General features: G+C 33.2%; 1 protein-coding gene across 1 annotated transcript; it reads left to right on the top strand.

The window, feature by feature from the left end:
- Positions 1-8,327: 8,327 nt before the first annotated feature.
- On the top strand, positions 8,328-15,148 carry LOC111499232 (beta-glucosidase-like SFR2, chloroplastic). Its single transcript, XM_023150769.1, has 10 exons — positions 8,328-8,539; positions 8,893-9,232; positions 9,385-9,523; positions 9,807-9,973; positions 10,988-11,209; positions 11,658-11,826; positions 11,958-12,191; positions 14,296-14,445; positions 14,542-14,671; positions 14,798-15,148. Exons 1-10 carry the CDS (start codon positions 8,368-8,370, stop codon positions 15,076-15,078), a joined length of 2,004 nt encoding a protein of 667 aa, XP_023006537.1. The 5' UTR covers positions 8,328-8,367; the 3' UTR covers positions 15,079-15,148.
- The last annotated feature ends 1,010 nt before the right edge of the window (positions 15,149-16,158 follow it).

The raw sequence follows: 16,158 nt of genomic DNA, 5'->3' as shown, positions 1-16,158 counted from the left end.
GAATTTTGTGTTTAGAAGGTCCGTAAATTTTTAAAAAATTAAAAGAAAGTTTGGGGACTAAATTGTAATTTTAAAAGTTCTGAATCATATTAACCGTTGTCGACGTGTACTACTTATTTGAGACGTGATGATATATATATAACACACTCATTTGTAACAATTATTTATTTATGGATACATAAATAAATTACGAATGTATATTATAAATTGAGAAAAATATATTATTAATGTTTTTATATGAGTCTCAGCTTCTCAAACATATACCTCATACATCTCGGGCAAGAGACCGAAAAAAGTTCAAGTGAGAAAGAGAAACCGAACAGCTACAGATTGGAGCTAGGACAAACTCGTGAAGAAGTAAGCTTATCCCATGTCTCCTGGACTTTTTGTTCTTTTTGTTATCTTGTTTGATTTTTCGAGCAGGTGACTCGTACGAGTGTAAGATGTAACGGGTAGTGGGTGTGGGATCAATTGGAGAATATATTTTAATTGAAAAAATTAAAATATGAAGTATATTAAAAAAAAAATGCATTATTAGCATATTATTGATATTATTATTTTTTTTATTATGAACTTTGGAAATATTATTATCATGATTTTATCAAATTTCATAAAAAGCAACATAAAATTAAAATAATAATTTAGATATTTGTAAATATATATGGGAACATATTTAACTTTTATTATTATTATTATTTTCAAAATAGAAAGAAATTTAGTGGATGGGAATTTGGATGATTGGGAATGAAATGATGAGAATGGTGAATTGAAACTCGAACTTTGTAGCTTTATTGTTGTCACTTCTCGTGATTCTCGTCACTTTCATTATTGGACCATTTCGACCTTAAAGGTCAATGAAGCGCAACAACTCTAAACCAGTGTTAGAATCTACATCAGATCAACTAAATCTTCAATAACTAAGATCACGATCCAATACTTAGACTTAGCTTAGACCGATCAATAGGATTAGGTCATTGGTTAGCTTAATCTTCAAAATAGTGATTCGTATTCAACTAAGTGACTATACTGTTTGGACATGACCAGATCGGTCCAATTTTGACATTTGTTGAGCTTAAGTTAGATGTAGACTCCCAAGCTCAAGTCGAGATTAAGTTGGACTTAGACCCATAAAACCTGATCGATCAAACTTTGACTTTTGACCGAGCAACTTAGACACGTGTTTGAAGTTAGCTCCTCCGTTATCATCTCCACTTAAAGACAAATTAATAAAAGGAATTTAGCTTTACCCAACCCCACTTGTGCAACATAATCATTATCTGCCACTACTCACTATGTCCTCTCTCTCTTTTGCAGCTTTACCCTCCCTCCCTTTTTTAACCTTTCCTTACCCTCCATTCTTTTGTAAAAAATCTTATAAAAATAAAAAAATAAAATAAAAAAATTATAAAAATTTATATTCTAATAATAATTTTGAAGCATTTATGAAATATCACAAATAAATATGAAACTTTATTAAACACAAGTAAATAGTAAATTTTAAAATAAAAGATTCGGTAAAAAATAATTTAATTTAAAATTCTAATATCGACACCTTTTCATTATAATAAAAATAGAAGATGCATAATTTATTTCGTATACTATATTATATAAATAGAAACGAGTCTAAATAAATATCTATTTTCTAAAATATTTTTAAAATAAAAAAAAAAAAAAGCAATAGAATTTAGTTACCAATTAAAGAATTTTTAGAAAATAAAAAAGGAATTAATTAAAATGAGGATAAGCTAAAATGTATAGGGATGAAAAGGTAATTTCACAAAAAAATTGTAATTTTAAAATAATTAATTAGTCAATTATTTAAATAGTGGGAATCTTTATGAGTAAAACTATAAATTTAAAATTATATTTTTTGGGTAAAGAAAAAAAAAAAGGTCACCATCAACCGTCCTGAAATAATAATAAATAATAATAATAATAATTATTATTATTATTATTATTTCTTTCACAAAAAATACGAAACCCCGTGAATCATTGCGAATTGCCCCTTTGTATTTCGGGCAAGTGGGGCGTCGATATCAATTCCATAATTAAATTATTATTATTTTTTTGTCATTTAATTAATATTTCATAAATATTTAAAATAATATTCTTTTCCATTTTTGCCCTTTTATTTTAGTCCATGACGGTCAAACTTTTACTAATTGCTTTCTTAGGAGTCCTCAAATAAATATTATTTAATCTCCTACAATTTCCTATTTTACTTTAAGAAAGAAATAAATAAATTTATTTAAAAATATAAATAATAATAAAATAAAATAAAAAACCCTTTTTGCTTGCTAACATTTTGAGCCAGTGACTCACATAAGCCAATAATTATTGACATTGACTTTAAACATGCTCAGCTACCCCAAAAAGTTTTTGCTTTTTTTATTATTATTATAAAATTATTTTCATATTAAAATTACCTTTTAGCCCTCATAAGAATTTAATTTATGCACTTTACTAAGTGACGATTTGGTCTTCATCGTAAATAAAATATTAAAATTTAATTAAATTATTTATCTATAAAGGTTAGATATTAAATTATTTTAATATATAGACTAAATTGTTATAAACTATTCCGTTTACATTAACATTATTTAGTATGATGTTTTTAAAAAAAATTAATGAATGAAATAAAATTTGAAACTAAAGGGTAAAATTGTAATATTTCAAAACAAAATCCCTAATCAAAACTCGGAAAACTAAAAAGCTTCATGGATTTTCTTTGAGAAAGAAGCTTTTCGAAACTACCTGACTAAAAAGCCAACGACGGTACTCGAGTAGAAAATGAACAGAAAAAAATTAAAAAATAGTGATCGAGAGTGAAATTGGGTATTCGGTCTTCGAGACTACCAGAAAACACGACTAAAAAACCAATAACGATACTCGAGTAAAAAACGAATAAACAAAATTAAAAATTAGTGACGGAGAGTAAAATTGGGTGTTCGGTCAATGATTGTACCTGTCAGAATTATCAAATTTGAACGTTTTTTTACGGTAATGTCGAAAATATTAACGATGAACTCGTTAAGTTTAGAGCTAGAATTTGGATATTGTGGTATGTATATACACAAACGTACAAAGGGATGAGAATTGAGCAGTCACGAGTGGGACTCTCAGAGAGAATATTTATTATTCCCTTTCTCTTTCCTCAACAATAAGAAACAACAAAAACAACACATAAAACAAAACCAAACCAAGCCACTGATCTGATGCTTCGCGCTCACACTCTATTACTCTGCACCACTTTTTATTTTCCTTTTTTTTTTTATTATTATTACATAATTTAAGACAAAATAAATAAATAAATAAAAATAAAACTCTAAATTCTTCTCTACTCGATCATCATCATCACCCTGCGCTTTGCTTGCTTCTTTGGGCGGCTGGCTTGGAGGGATTAATTTAATTTAATTTAATTTATAATATTAATATTATTAATTATAAGTAATTAATTAAATGCAGCTCAAGAGGGATAGACAAGGAAGGAGAAGATGAGTTGGGTGGAAATAGGGATAGATTGTACTCAAACTCCATAAGGGTATTTCCCGAAATAGAGTAAGAAATGAAAGGGATGGTAAAGGTAAGAGGTTCGGAGTTGGGTCTTACAAGGTCAAGAAAAGGTCTTACAAGGTCAAGAAGAAGACTCTGCAAGTGAATGAAAAAAAAACGGATAAAAGCTCAGTTAGGATAGCGTCATGGCTACCGGGAATTAGGGGCTAAATGGCGAACCCATAAGACATTGTTGTTGTTGGTTTGTTGAGCTCGTCGTTGTCGTTGTTGTCGTCGTCTTGTGGAAGAAGAGACGGTGGCGGCCATGGCTGGGTTGGTTGGTCCATGCATGCGACCAATCTGAATCTGAGGGGCTTACCTGCAAATTTAGTTAATTAAGGTCCTGTGGAAGAAGAATTGGAGGAGAGATTTGGTTTTGGCGGAGAGAGAGGCGGAGAGAGAAAGAGAGAGAGAGAGAGAGAGAGAAATGGTTGTTGGAGTGAGAGAGATGAGAAGGGGAATGATGGGATTATATGGAGGTTGGGAGAGGGAGACAAGAAGAAGTGGGATTGGGCTGCCCATCTAAAGGCCCATTAACAATGGGAATGGGTTTGGTGACGTCATCATTCACGACGCGGGTTTTCTCGACCCGGGTATAATATATTTTTGGTCCTTGAAATTTCAATATAGCTTTCAAAACTAACACTCCTCGATTGGAATAGACGCAATGTTCGTCTATAAAGAGTGAGTAAGTGCCTAAGTTAAAGCTGAAAGGCATACTTGATGAATCAGTGCCTGAGATTAAGCTGAAAGACATAGTTGATAAACAACTATTGAATATTCTCGTCCTACCCTTTGTTGGTCTTAAGGAATAAAAGAGTCTATCTGTTGACACCTTAGTATAAGAGATGTAATAGCTCAAGCCCACAACTAGCATATATTGTCCACTTTTGGTTTTCAATTTTCCTTTGTGGGTTTCCGCAAGGTTTAAAAACGTGTTTATTAGGGAGAGGTTTCCACACCTTTGTAAAAAATGTTTTTTTCTCCTTCCCAACGAAGGTGAGATCGCACAGGACAGGTACATGATCGCACAGGACAGGTACATGAATAAATCGATATCACATCCGAATGATAGAATGACTAATAAAGACGTATCCGAATGAGAACGATCTCAATTATAGAGTAACTAAGAAAAACCTATATCGATATTAATAGGGTGCTCGATGACTTAATCATAAGAATTTTAAAGCTAGACGAGTAAATATCGTGACCACGTTGATATATTTTATCAGTTAAAGTAAACGATTTCAAAACTTGGTCAAAGATGTCAAGGGAGTGAAATCCGTGCCGACGTTGCTATTGGTCTCTAATTCAAAGATTTCAACAAATCTTTTGCCCCAACATCCGGCTTTTTATCCGTTTAATATATTCGGCTTTAAATAAATATGTTTTTTTAATTTAATATAAATAAATAAATAAAACAGAGGACCAAGTCAATAATAAATATAACTCGAAAAAACAAAAGTCAATAATAAATATTTTTTATGAAAATATAAATTTTATTCCAACATGTAATATACATTCACTTTAATCTTATATTTCATTAAATTAAATTCTAAATTTAAACTTAAATAATTTTTGCAAAATTTGAATTATTTTCAAATTTTGTTAATAATTTTAATGTGTTAAAAGGGTATTTTTGAAATAAATTTTATTGAAAGTATAAACCTATTATTGAAATTATTAAAAATCTAGATATAGATATATATATTGGTATTTTTATTGATTTAATCCGATTTTTATTTGCAATTCTTAGAAAAATGATATTTATTAAACATTTAAAATAAAAATGGTGATTTTTGCGTAAATTTAAGATAAAAGTAATAAAATTGATATTTTGTCTTATAGTATATATATATATATATATATATATATATATATACATATATATATATATATATATATACATATATATATATATATATATATATTCAAATCCTATGCCAACTTTATTGTATATTATATTTAATGGGATGATTACAAAATTATAAAATTATAAAATATTTTACATTAGTGCCTATGAATGAATGAATATATATATATATAAGAAACCATAGCGGGTTACTAGCGTTGACCTTGCCGAGCTAATAAGCAATGATCAGCTCCTCGGGCAAAAAGAGCACTGATAGGCACGGAGATAGCTCTTTGGAGTCTGCGTTTAGAGTTCACTATCTGAAATTCAATATCCGAATAGAGTTGTCACAGTGCATATCAAACATTCACTTGTCACAGTGCATCACTAACATCGCTTACAAGCGTTAAATATTGTTAATAATCTTAAAAGTGGGGTTGTGTTGGGTTAGTTCGTAACCCTATTTTCGAAATTCTAAATTTTTCAAAAATTTCAACCAAACCCAAACTGAAATAATAAAAATCCAACATAATCCATACGAACACTCCTATTAGTGTCGATCTTGCTTCAAAGCTGAACAATTAAACTGACTCGAGTTTCGATAAATCGATAATAGAAGCACTACTCAAATGTGGCTCGTTGAGTCGGTTTAGCATTCGACATGATATATTTTCTCACATTTCGAGTAAAGATCGTGACTTTTTTTTTATATATATATAAATCATTACATAGTTTTAAGTACGTGTATCATTATATTAATACGAGCGTAATTTTAAATATAAAAAAATGATATAGGGAATAACAAAGTGGTTGTATTTTAAAGATTAATATGATATTTAAATGTTAATTAAATTAATGTTTGTTTAGGAGATTGCGCGAAGCCGCACTGTCACAAGTCACAGTCTTCGAAGGGCGAGGCTAAGTCAAAGTCAAATAAACACACAGCCGAACAAATTTTTAAATATTTTTATTTATATACTTTTAAATATTTAATTCTACCTTTGTTTATGAATTATTATTTAATTAATTTCTATAAATCTCAATTTAAAAAATTAAAATGAGCCGAAAGTGTTTATAAGCTATATCGAAACATGTACGGGTTGACATCGTTATAAGGGTAGGGAGCTAGCTAAAGAAAGTTAGTCGGACTCGGTTAGAACCCTTGATCTGTTCAACTAGGTTATTCCATGTGAGAATGTATGCATATTGGTATCCTCTTTAGCACCCGCTGCTTCCTCTTTTTGTTTATATGTTTTAAGATAATAAATTACAAATTATAATATAGATAAATAAAAATATCCTTAAATTTTAAATTTTAAATTACAAATTATTTAAAAGAAATTTAAAGGTTTTAAAAAAAAATTATTATTAATATATTGACAAAAATAGTATTTAAAAAAAATTTAAAAGTTTAAATGTAATTTTTTTCTAATTTAAATGTATTATTGAAACTTTTTAAGTATAAAATTAATGGATATTTTTATTAATTTATCTTAAATATTAAAGTTTTAAATGAGTATTAATAAATTTTTAAAAAATAAAATAGTAATTTTTTTAATTTAAAATATTTTTGAAAATAAAATAAGAGAAAGAAGTGACGAATGGATAAATGGAGAAAGGGAATAACAAATAATGAGAAGGGCAAATCCACAAAAGGAAAGTGGAATTGATGGGTGAATGAGGGCATTTACGTAAATAGACAAATTGGTATTAAAAAAAAGTTAAAAAAAAAAAAACCAAATCAGGAAACCAATAATGTTGTAAATCAAGAAAAAGCGTAAAGCATTCAAAAACCTTGAAAGGGAAATGGCATCCGACGAATCGTACCCTTGGATTTCGCTTGCCGTCATGTCGTATCGCATTTCCGTGAGTTTATTTGGGCCTCTCTCTTACATTTTATGGGCTTTTTAAAAATAGGCCCATTAACCTAAGCCCAATGGACCAACCTCCTTCTGCGCTCTGAATACGGCCCGTGATCTGCCCGCGACTCCAAATTTAAATTCGGTACATTATTTAATAATTTTTAAAATATAACTATATTATCGATATGTACTAATTTTTTCGATATGTACTAATTTTTTCGAGCTTGGAGTCCAGAACTTCAAATTTACACGTTCAAAATTCAGGGGCTAAACTTGTAATTTAACTAAATTGATATGACTTCATAACTATAGCGTTTTCTGTTTACCTGCATTGGACCATGAACGAGCGTGACTCAAGATTGTTGATATGTACTAATTTTTTCGAGTGTTTACCTGCATTGGACCATGAACGAGCGTGACTCAAGATTGTTGATATGTACTAATTTTTTCGAGGCTAGAATTGAATTGGACCATGAACGAGCGTGACTCAAGATTGTTGATATGTACTAATTTTTTCGAGGCTAGAATTGAGAACTTCTAATTTACACGTTCAAAATTCAGGGCTAAACTTGTAATTTAACTAAATTGATATGACTTCGTAACTATAGCGTTTTATGTTTACCTGCATTGGACCATGAACGAGCGTGACTCAAGATTGTTGATATGTACTAATTTTTTCGAGGCTAGAATTGAGAACTTCTAATTTACACGTTCAAAATTCAGGGCTAAACTTGTAATTTAACTAAATTGATATGACTTCGTAACTATAGCGTTTTATGTTTACCTGCATTGGACCATGAACGAGCGTGACTCAAGATTGTTGATATGTACTAATTTTTTCGAGGCTAGAATTGAGAACTTCTAATTTACACGTTCAAAATTCAGGGCTAAACTTGTAATTTAACTAAATTGATAGCGTACCACATCCTTTGGGACGGGGGTGGATTTTGCCGGATAAAAAAATTGGCGCGTTTAAACCACGACTCGTTTTGGTAGTGACACGTGGATAGATATGACAGAAGCGGCAGCATCCAAGTTTCAGTTAGTCCATAAATTATCGGCATTGGTCCCTTTACATTCACGGCTCTCTGCTGCGTTCTCATGACGCTTGTGGCCCTCTTTGCTTCTGCGACTAAGCTAGCCGGCGTGTTGGTTACTCTCACCGTCGCCGCCAATGCATTCTCCTTCGCTCGCTATCGGAGAAAGAATCTCCGCCCGTTCCGTTCCCCCATTGATGAGTCCTCTGATGTTCTCGCCGACTTCACATCTACCGGTATTTATCTTCTCTTCCAACCGCAACGTCTCATTTCAATTCCGTACGAATTCTTTTGATTCTTCAATCAACAACCCTAGAGTTTAGTGTTTATTATGCGCTGTGCTGTGAATGGTGAGTGGACCTTCACTTCTGAGGCGTTTTCTTGTTTTATGGTGTTATTTTGATCTTTTAGCGGGAAAATATCTGTTGTTTGGTTCTACTCCGACGCATATGATTTTCCAATTGTTGCTTGGTTTTTATAGGGTTGAGATTGAATATGTAATTAGAGTTGGCGCGCATGAATGTTCAAAGTGCTTTTGTTCATTTTCAACTTTGATTTACTGTTTCTGTCTGTTTGTTATTCTGTATAGAGGGCGAACAGGAGTTCTTCTTCGGCCTTGCGACAGCCCCTGCCCATGTTGAGGATCGCCTCAACGATGCTTGGCTTCAGTTTGCTGAAGAACAACCTTGTGATACATTAGAACAGGGCATGCAGCCAGCAGTTGCCTTGATGGGATCTGCTGCTGGCGATGGTGGGTCTCAGCAGGCTGCAAATTTTGACAAGGGAACTGATAAAGGCAAACCTGTTAAGATAGCTATGGAAGCCATGATTAGAGGATTTAAAAAGTATGTTGGAGAAGAAGAAGAAGAGGTTGAGCCAAGTGATGAGTGCCATCATAATGTAGCTGCATGGCACAATGTCCCTCACCCGTAAGCCCAAATCCTTTAGCTTGATGTCTCGATTCTTGAAATCAACGTCATGGTTTAACATATCTTGCTAAGTTACGATTGGTTATTGAGTAAATGCAAAACATTATTTATGGATTTCAGAATTATGAATGAGTTATTTGGGCTTGTTTCAGAGAAGAGAGACTTAGGTTTTGGTCTGATCCTGATACAGAGCTGCAACTGGCTAAAAATACTGGGAGCAGTGTGTTTCGAATGGGAATAGATTGGTCTAGAATCATGACTCAGGAACCAGTTAATGGGCTTAAAGCTGCTGTGAGTCCAATTTTAATTGTTACCCTAGCTACACTTCGATTTTCTCTCATCCCTTTTATCGAGTCCAGATTCTGTGATACACAAATACTCTTTCATATCTTTGCTTGCATGCATTTATCATTACTTAGGGATAATACAATTAGTCAACGCTGAATAATTTTTGTGAGGCACATTAAATGACCTATTCTTTTTTCATAAATCATTTATGCACCAAAGAAAATAGTTGGACAGTTTTTAATTGATATATCGTGGTTAAAGTCCATTGCACAATGTTACCTTTCAGGTTAATTATGCAGCATTGGAGCGGTATAAATGGATCATCAACAAGGCTCGTTCATATGGCATGAAAGTGATGCTTACACTGTTTCATCATTCCCTTCCCCCATGGGCTGGAGATTATGGAGGGTGGAAGCTAGAAAAAACCGTTGATTATTTCTTGGAATTCACTAGGTTGGTAATTGTATTCCTTCTGGTGGTGCTTTTACTTGCCTTCTCTACTGTTAAGTGCCTGTAAGGGCTGTATCATGTAGATGAATTTATGCTATATGTAGGACTAGAAATAAAATATTATCCAACTATCTGAGTTTGACTGTATAATATGGTAGTTTGTTGCTAATTGGGTTTAGCTCTTTTTTACTTTTTTTTTTTTTTTTTTTTTTTTTTTTTTGTTTCTTCTAGTACCTCCTTTTTATGTGGGTAATAGTTTTCTTGAGATTTTTGTTGCATGAAACGATTGGGGTTCAATCCCAGTAGTCCTTTAAGTAGAACATGTATCAAACCAATCAAGATGATTGAAAGATTTGGAGATGAGGACTTCAAAAGGTTATAGCCTTATAGGTAGTGAATTCAAGAAAATTAATCTACCTTTTTCGATACAGATAAGGATGTTTTAGTTACACGTTCAATGAGAGTGGATGGTATTGGAACTCAACAAAATACCTGTCCTTGCAATGCAGTTGGTTAGCATTTGTGAATGATGGTGGTTCCACTAAATTCTATCTTTAGGGCATGATTATGATTGGGATTGTGTTCCAATCCTAGGGGGTTGATGCCTTGTAGCTACTGGAAATTCTATGATGGCTTTTAACTAATAGAAAAGTTACAATATGCCCTGTACCTGCTAAAAATGCTGCTGACGAATGTATCATTCTTTTGCAGTCTAAATTACTGCAAGCATTTAGGCCTTTTTCCTTTGTTTCTAAGCAAATGGTCCGACAGTAGTGAACTGTATAAGTTTCAGTGATCTAATTCTATGATTCTTCTTTTGGAGATGCAAGGGAACACATTTGAAGCTACTTTAGGTGGCACCTTTTGAGAGATGTGAATGTATTAAAATGCAGGCTTATGGAGTGAAGTTTCGGTTTATACTATCTGTTTGTTGACGGTACTTGTGTAGCTCAGCTATCACGTGTTGGGTCTTTTGTTTTGGTATTGGTTTCAATACTATTGGCTCCTATTTTGCAGGCTAGTAGTTGACAGCACATTGGATATGATAGATTATTGGGTGACGTTTAATGAGCCTCATGTCTTTTGTATGCTTACTTACTGTGCTGGTGCCTGGCCTGGAGGTCATCCTGATATGCTTGAAGTTGCCACCTCCGCACTGCCTACTGGTGTTTTTCAACAGGCTATGCATTGGATAGCCATTGCACACTTGAAGGCCTATGACTATATCCATGAAAAAAGGTCTGTTTCACTCATAAAAACCAAGGAAAATGTGTAGAAATACTTGAGCACCAATGTGTTCTCTAAATATCTCTAGAAACGCATGCTCACCTATGCACATATTTTCAGGTTACCAATATTTCACTTCTAAGATGTCCAATTTTCGTAATTCGTTGCAATGGTGCAACACAGTTGGAAGAACTTCATTTAACCTCTCTTCTGTTTACTCATCGCAAATTAGCAATGGCTTCCATGTACTTTTTTTATTAATAAAACCACAAATACATTTTAAAATTGGCGATTTTTGCTTGTGATCAGGAGGTTTTAACGGTCGTATCTGACTGCGAAAGTGGAGATTAGAAAAAGAGCTGTCTAATTGGAATTCATATTTCCTTCTGTTTTCTTTTCTATCTTCCATGTCCTCTCTCCCACATTTATTAATTGAAGTTCGTTTGTTTTACCTTTTCAGTAACTCGTCAAGTGCCATTGTCGGAATCGCACACCATGTCTCTTTTATGCGGCCGTATGGTCTTTTTGATGTTGCTGCTGTTACGTTGGCAAACTCTTTGACACTTTTCCCATATGTGGATAGCATTTCAGACAAACTTGATTTCATAGGCATAAACTATTACGGACAGGTTATTTATTTATTTATATTTGATTATTATTAATATTGTTTTTATCATTTCTTCTCATATCAAGTTCACTTGTAGAGTAATGCTTTTATACTCACCCAAGTATGTCTTGAGATTGCTCTTCCATGAATCAGGAAGTGGTATCTGGGACTGGACTTAAACTCGTAGATTCAGACGAGTATAGTGAATCTGGACGTGGGGTGTATCCTGATGGGTTATATCGCATGTTGATTCGGTACCATGAAAGGTACAAACATTTAAATATACCATTTATAATTACTGAAAATGGGGTATCCGATGAAACAGATTTGATCCGTCGGCCATATTTGATTGAACATTTGCTTGCTGTACATGCTGCCATGATCAAGGTATTGTTTCTGAGTTCAGATTTATTGTTATAAAAGTTAGTTTATATTTCAGACTTAAACTCCATTTTCAAATTCCTTTGGTTGGTTCATGTAGATTTCTTTGTCTAACTTTCCGTGTTATAAATCATTCTTCATATTCCTTAGATTTCTCCTCCGTTTTTTGTGCTAGAATTTCTTCAATGTTGTCCAAGCATGGTAACATTTTCTTCTCTGAGGGTCACCTATTTTCATTGCACCACTTTGATCGTCAGTCATGTAGTTTGAGTAGCTTGAATCAACGATCCAATCATTCTTGTAATCGATATGCTCTCCTATCATCGCCATGAGCGCTAGCTCGTCTTCTTCTATGCCACATAATAACTCTACATCCCATTCATTATCCATTTCCTTTTTGGAGGTTGTCACGTTGTTTTTGACGACCTTTTTCCTTGACCAACAATCCTTGGATATGTGGCCCTTCTTCCCGCAATTGCAGTAAATACCTTCAAATCTCTTCCATTAAGAATTCTTATTGTCGTTCTTCTGAGCTCTCCAAGGTTGTGCAGTTCCTTGGTGAATTCTTTCTTTATCACCATTTTTGTATTCACGTTTGGTAGACGGCTTTTTGTTACTTCGACTTTCATTTGTGTAGAGTGCTTCTTCTTCACTCTTTAACGTGATGCCTCCCATTTTCTTAGCCATGGTTTCTTAGCTGGGTAACAAATTTTCAAACTCTACAAGTGATGGTTAAGCAGACCATTCTTGTACAACAACAATGAAGCTTCTATATTCTGGTTGCAATCCATGGATAATGATCCTCTTCATTCGAGTCGGATCTAGTTCAGTAATGAACTGACAATCGACTTGACCCTATGGAAATATTGAGCAATCGCCATATCATGTTGTCAAATTGATAACAGCTTGTTCTCCAGAAGTTGTAGCATTGTATCGTTCTTCTTTGAGAACAACATCTCAAACGTGTCACATACTTCTTTTGGTGTCTTGTCATCCCGAAATTGCTCTAATATCTCTTCTTCTACCGTGGTCGTCAAGGCAAACATTGCTTTGATTCTTCATTTGTGCAAGGTGCCATTGAGATCCTCCTCTATCAGCGTAGTTTCACTTTTGCCAACGACCTCTCAGAAGTCCTGTTCTTGTAGATAGAACATCATGCATGTTGCCCATGATTTGTAGTTGTTGTTGTTGAGTTTCTTAATTCCTTCAACCATTTGGAAATCACCTATTGTGTTGACTATTCCTTAGTAATACCAAACAAGTTTTTTCGACACAAAACTTGCAGAGTCACAAACTACTCACGACACGAAGAAATTCACTCACTAATAATCTCAAGAAATCGTTTCTGATGTGGAAAATCAAACAGAGCTGCAACCATAGAGTATATTAAGAATTTTTAGAGATCAGACAACCTATACCAACCTCACTCTGATACCAGATTGTTGAACACAATTCTCGGAAACACTCAGCACTCTTTGCACTCCTTTAAATCAAGTTTAAATCCAGTTCTAGGTGAGGATTGTGACAAAAAAAAACTCCTTTATCTTCATCCATGCCAACCAAATTTGCTCAATTGATAGAAGACGTGGTCTCAAGTGTCATGGTTTAGCTTTGTAAAGTTTTATGTTGTCTTCTCTGAGATATTTGGACCGACTTGCATGAAGAGATTTTCTTTATTTCTTTGTGGTGATGGTTCTTCTAAAGCTTTTTTCAATAAGTTTAACAGTTTTTGAAAAGCTGACGAGTTTTTTAGAGGTTGCTTTATGATGGGTTTTAAAAAGGGTTTTGTTGGTTGGTGGTCGATTCTTGGTTTTCTTTCAAAGATTTGAATTAGCTATCGATTTTCCATGTTTGGTGGAGGTCTTGTTCATAGTTTCATCATTCATGTGCAAGCTCTGTAAGTCTTTCAGACGAAGTTTATGGGAAAGTTCTTAGTTTTTAAATATTTATTTATTTTCATGGCTAATCTCTATCTTGTTGTATTTACTGTTTGTATTTGTTCTTTTTCACTCCCTTTGGGAGTTTGTATCCCTTGAATATTTATTCCCTTTCATGTCTCTTGTTCAAAATAATATATAATTTATTACCGGACTGCCTATTACCTTTGTAGGGTGTTCCTGTACTTGGTTATTTATTTTGGACCATCTCTGATAACTGGGAGTGGGCTGATGGTTATGGTCCTAAATTTGGACTTGTAGCAGTTGATCGTGCTAATGATCTCGCCCGAATACCACGTCAATCGTACCACCTATTCTCTAAAGTAGATGATATCCCTCTCCTTTGTTTCCCAATAAAAATCCCCCTCTCGTAAAATTGTTTCCTGATATTTAGAACACTTGGTGGTTATCATAAACAGATAGCAACCTCTGGTAAAGTTACCCGTGAAGATCGTATACAAGCATGGAATGATCTGCACAGAGCTGCCAAACAGAAGAAGACCCGGCCATTTTATCGGGCTGTTAATAAACATGGTTTGATGTATGCAGGTGAGTTCTGGAGTAGTTCCAGTTTGCTAAACTATAAAATTATTCTTTGTTTCATTCCTTATTCCTTAATTGAATGTGGACTCCCTCCCAACCATCCTCAACAATTATGATTAATTTTTGCTGCAGGAGGCCTCGATGAGCCTATTCAGCGGCCTTACGCCAAAAGAGACTGGCGGTTTGGTCACTATGAGATGGAAGGCCTGCAGGATCCATTAAGTCGCTTGTGCAGATCCTTTCTCTGGCCTCTCTCTGTTTTCAAAAAAAAGAAAAAGAAGACCGCCAAGGATAAGACAAGGTTGCTTCTTAGACCTCTTAAGTCTAAACTCAACTCATTCTATGGTCTTTTCTCCTTATATCAGGCAATGTACTACAAGTCTATAAAACTAAACTTAATCAATGTAAAGTAAATTCCCAATAGTATACTTAATCAATGTGTTTACAAAAGACGAGGTAAAAAATATTACACAGTTACACCAATAGCTTGATTTCTTTCTTTCTTGAGAGTCCTGATGAAGTTTTTCTATAGTAGGGCTTTTGCATTTTTAAAAGGGTTGTACGTTAAGGACATATCCAAAAGATTCTTTTACCTCTCTAGGAAATATAAGATGTCATCCGAATATATTGAGAATCGTTGTCTATGAGTTATGAGTTATGAGTTATGAGTTATTTGTCAGTGTGTTTAATATTTTGAGTTATGAGTTATGAGTTATGAGTTATTTGTCAGTGTGTTTAATATTTGGGGCTTACAGAAAGTGAAACATTTATTGGAGGATTTGTTTTTAGGGTTCGATCAGAGGGCTAGTTTACCTGTCATTTTCCAAAATGCTTTTAGTTTGGAAGTCCATACTTAGGGACGAGGATGGTGGATTTGAACCTCTTAATAATACGAGTTGAATTATGCTTAGTTTAGCGAGGTCATGCTTGTTTCTGCCTGCACTTTTTTTTAAAATGAACAGTACCCGACAAGATTCAGGGAAAGGAAGTTGGAATGTCTTCAATTCATCTTTCCCCTCCTTCCTCTAGTGCAAGCCCTAAGGTTAGGAAGTAGAAGTAGTCGTCTAAGATTTCTTTTATCGGCCGATTCCACGTAGGGCTTTCAGTGTCGACTTCAGAGACCTAAATGCAACCAGGTATTAACTGAACTTTTGAGAATTCTGAAGTTTTTTTAAAAAATTATTTATTTAAGTTGAAGAGTAATTTTTTTTTTTTTTAGAGTTATAATTGAAATTTTGAAAGTTAAAAAGTATTTTTTTTAGTGGTCGATTGGTATTGGTATTAATATTAATTTAGTCTATTTTTTATTATAAAAATAATGATACCTAAAAGATAAAATTATTGTGAAGTAATTTTTATAAGAAAAACATAGACTAGTCTTATTTGTAATATATTATTTAATACAAATATTTAATTTTAACAGTTAATAATTAATAGTATTTAACAAAATAAATATAAAATTACAATTTTATAAAAAAAAAAAAAAAAAAAAA

The sequence above is a fragment of the Cucurbita maxima genome, unplaced genomic scaffold (assembly GCF_002738345.1).
Source record: "Cucurbita maxima cultivar Rimu unplaced genomic scaffold, Cmax_1.0 Cma_Scf00026, whole genome shotgun sequence".
NCBI lineage: Eukaryota > Viridiplantae > Streptophyta > Magnoliopsida > Cucurbitales > Cucurbitaceae > Cucurbita > Cucurbita maxima.
This window is presented reverse-complemented; position numbering and strand designations above follow the sequence as displayed.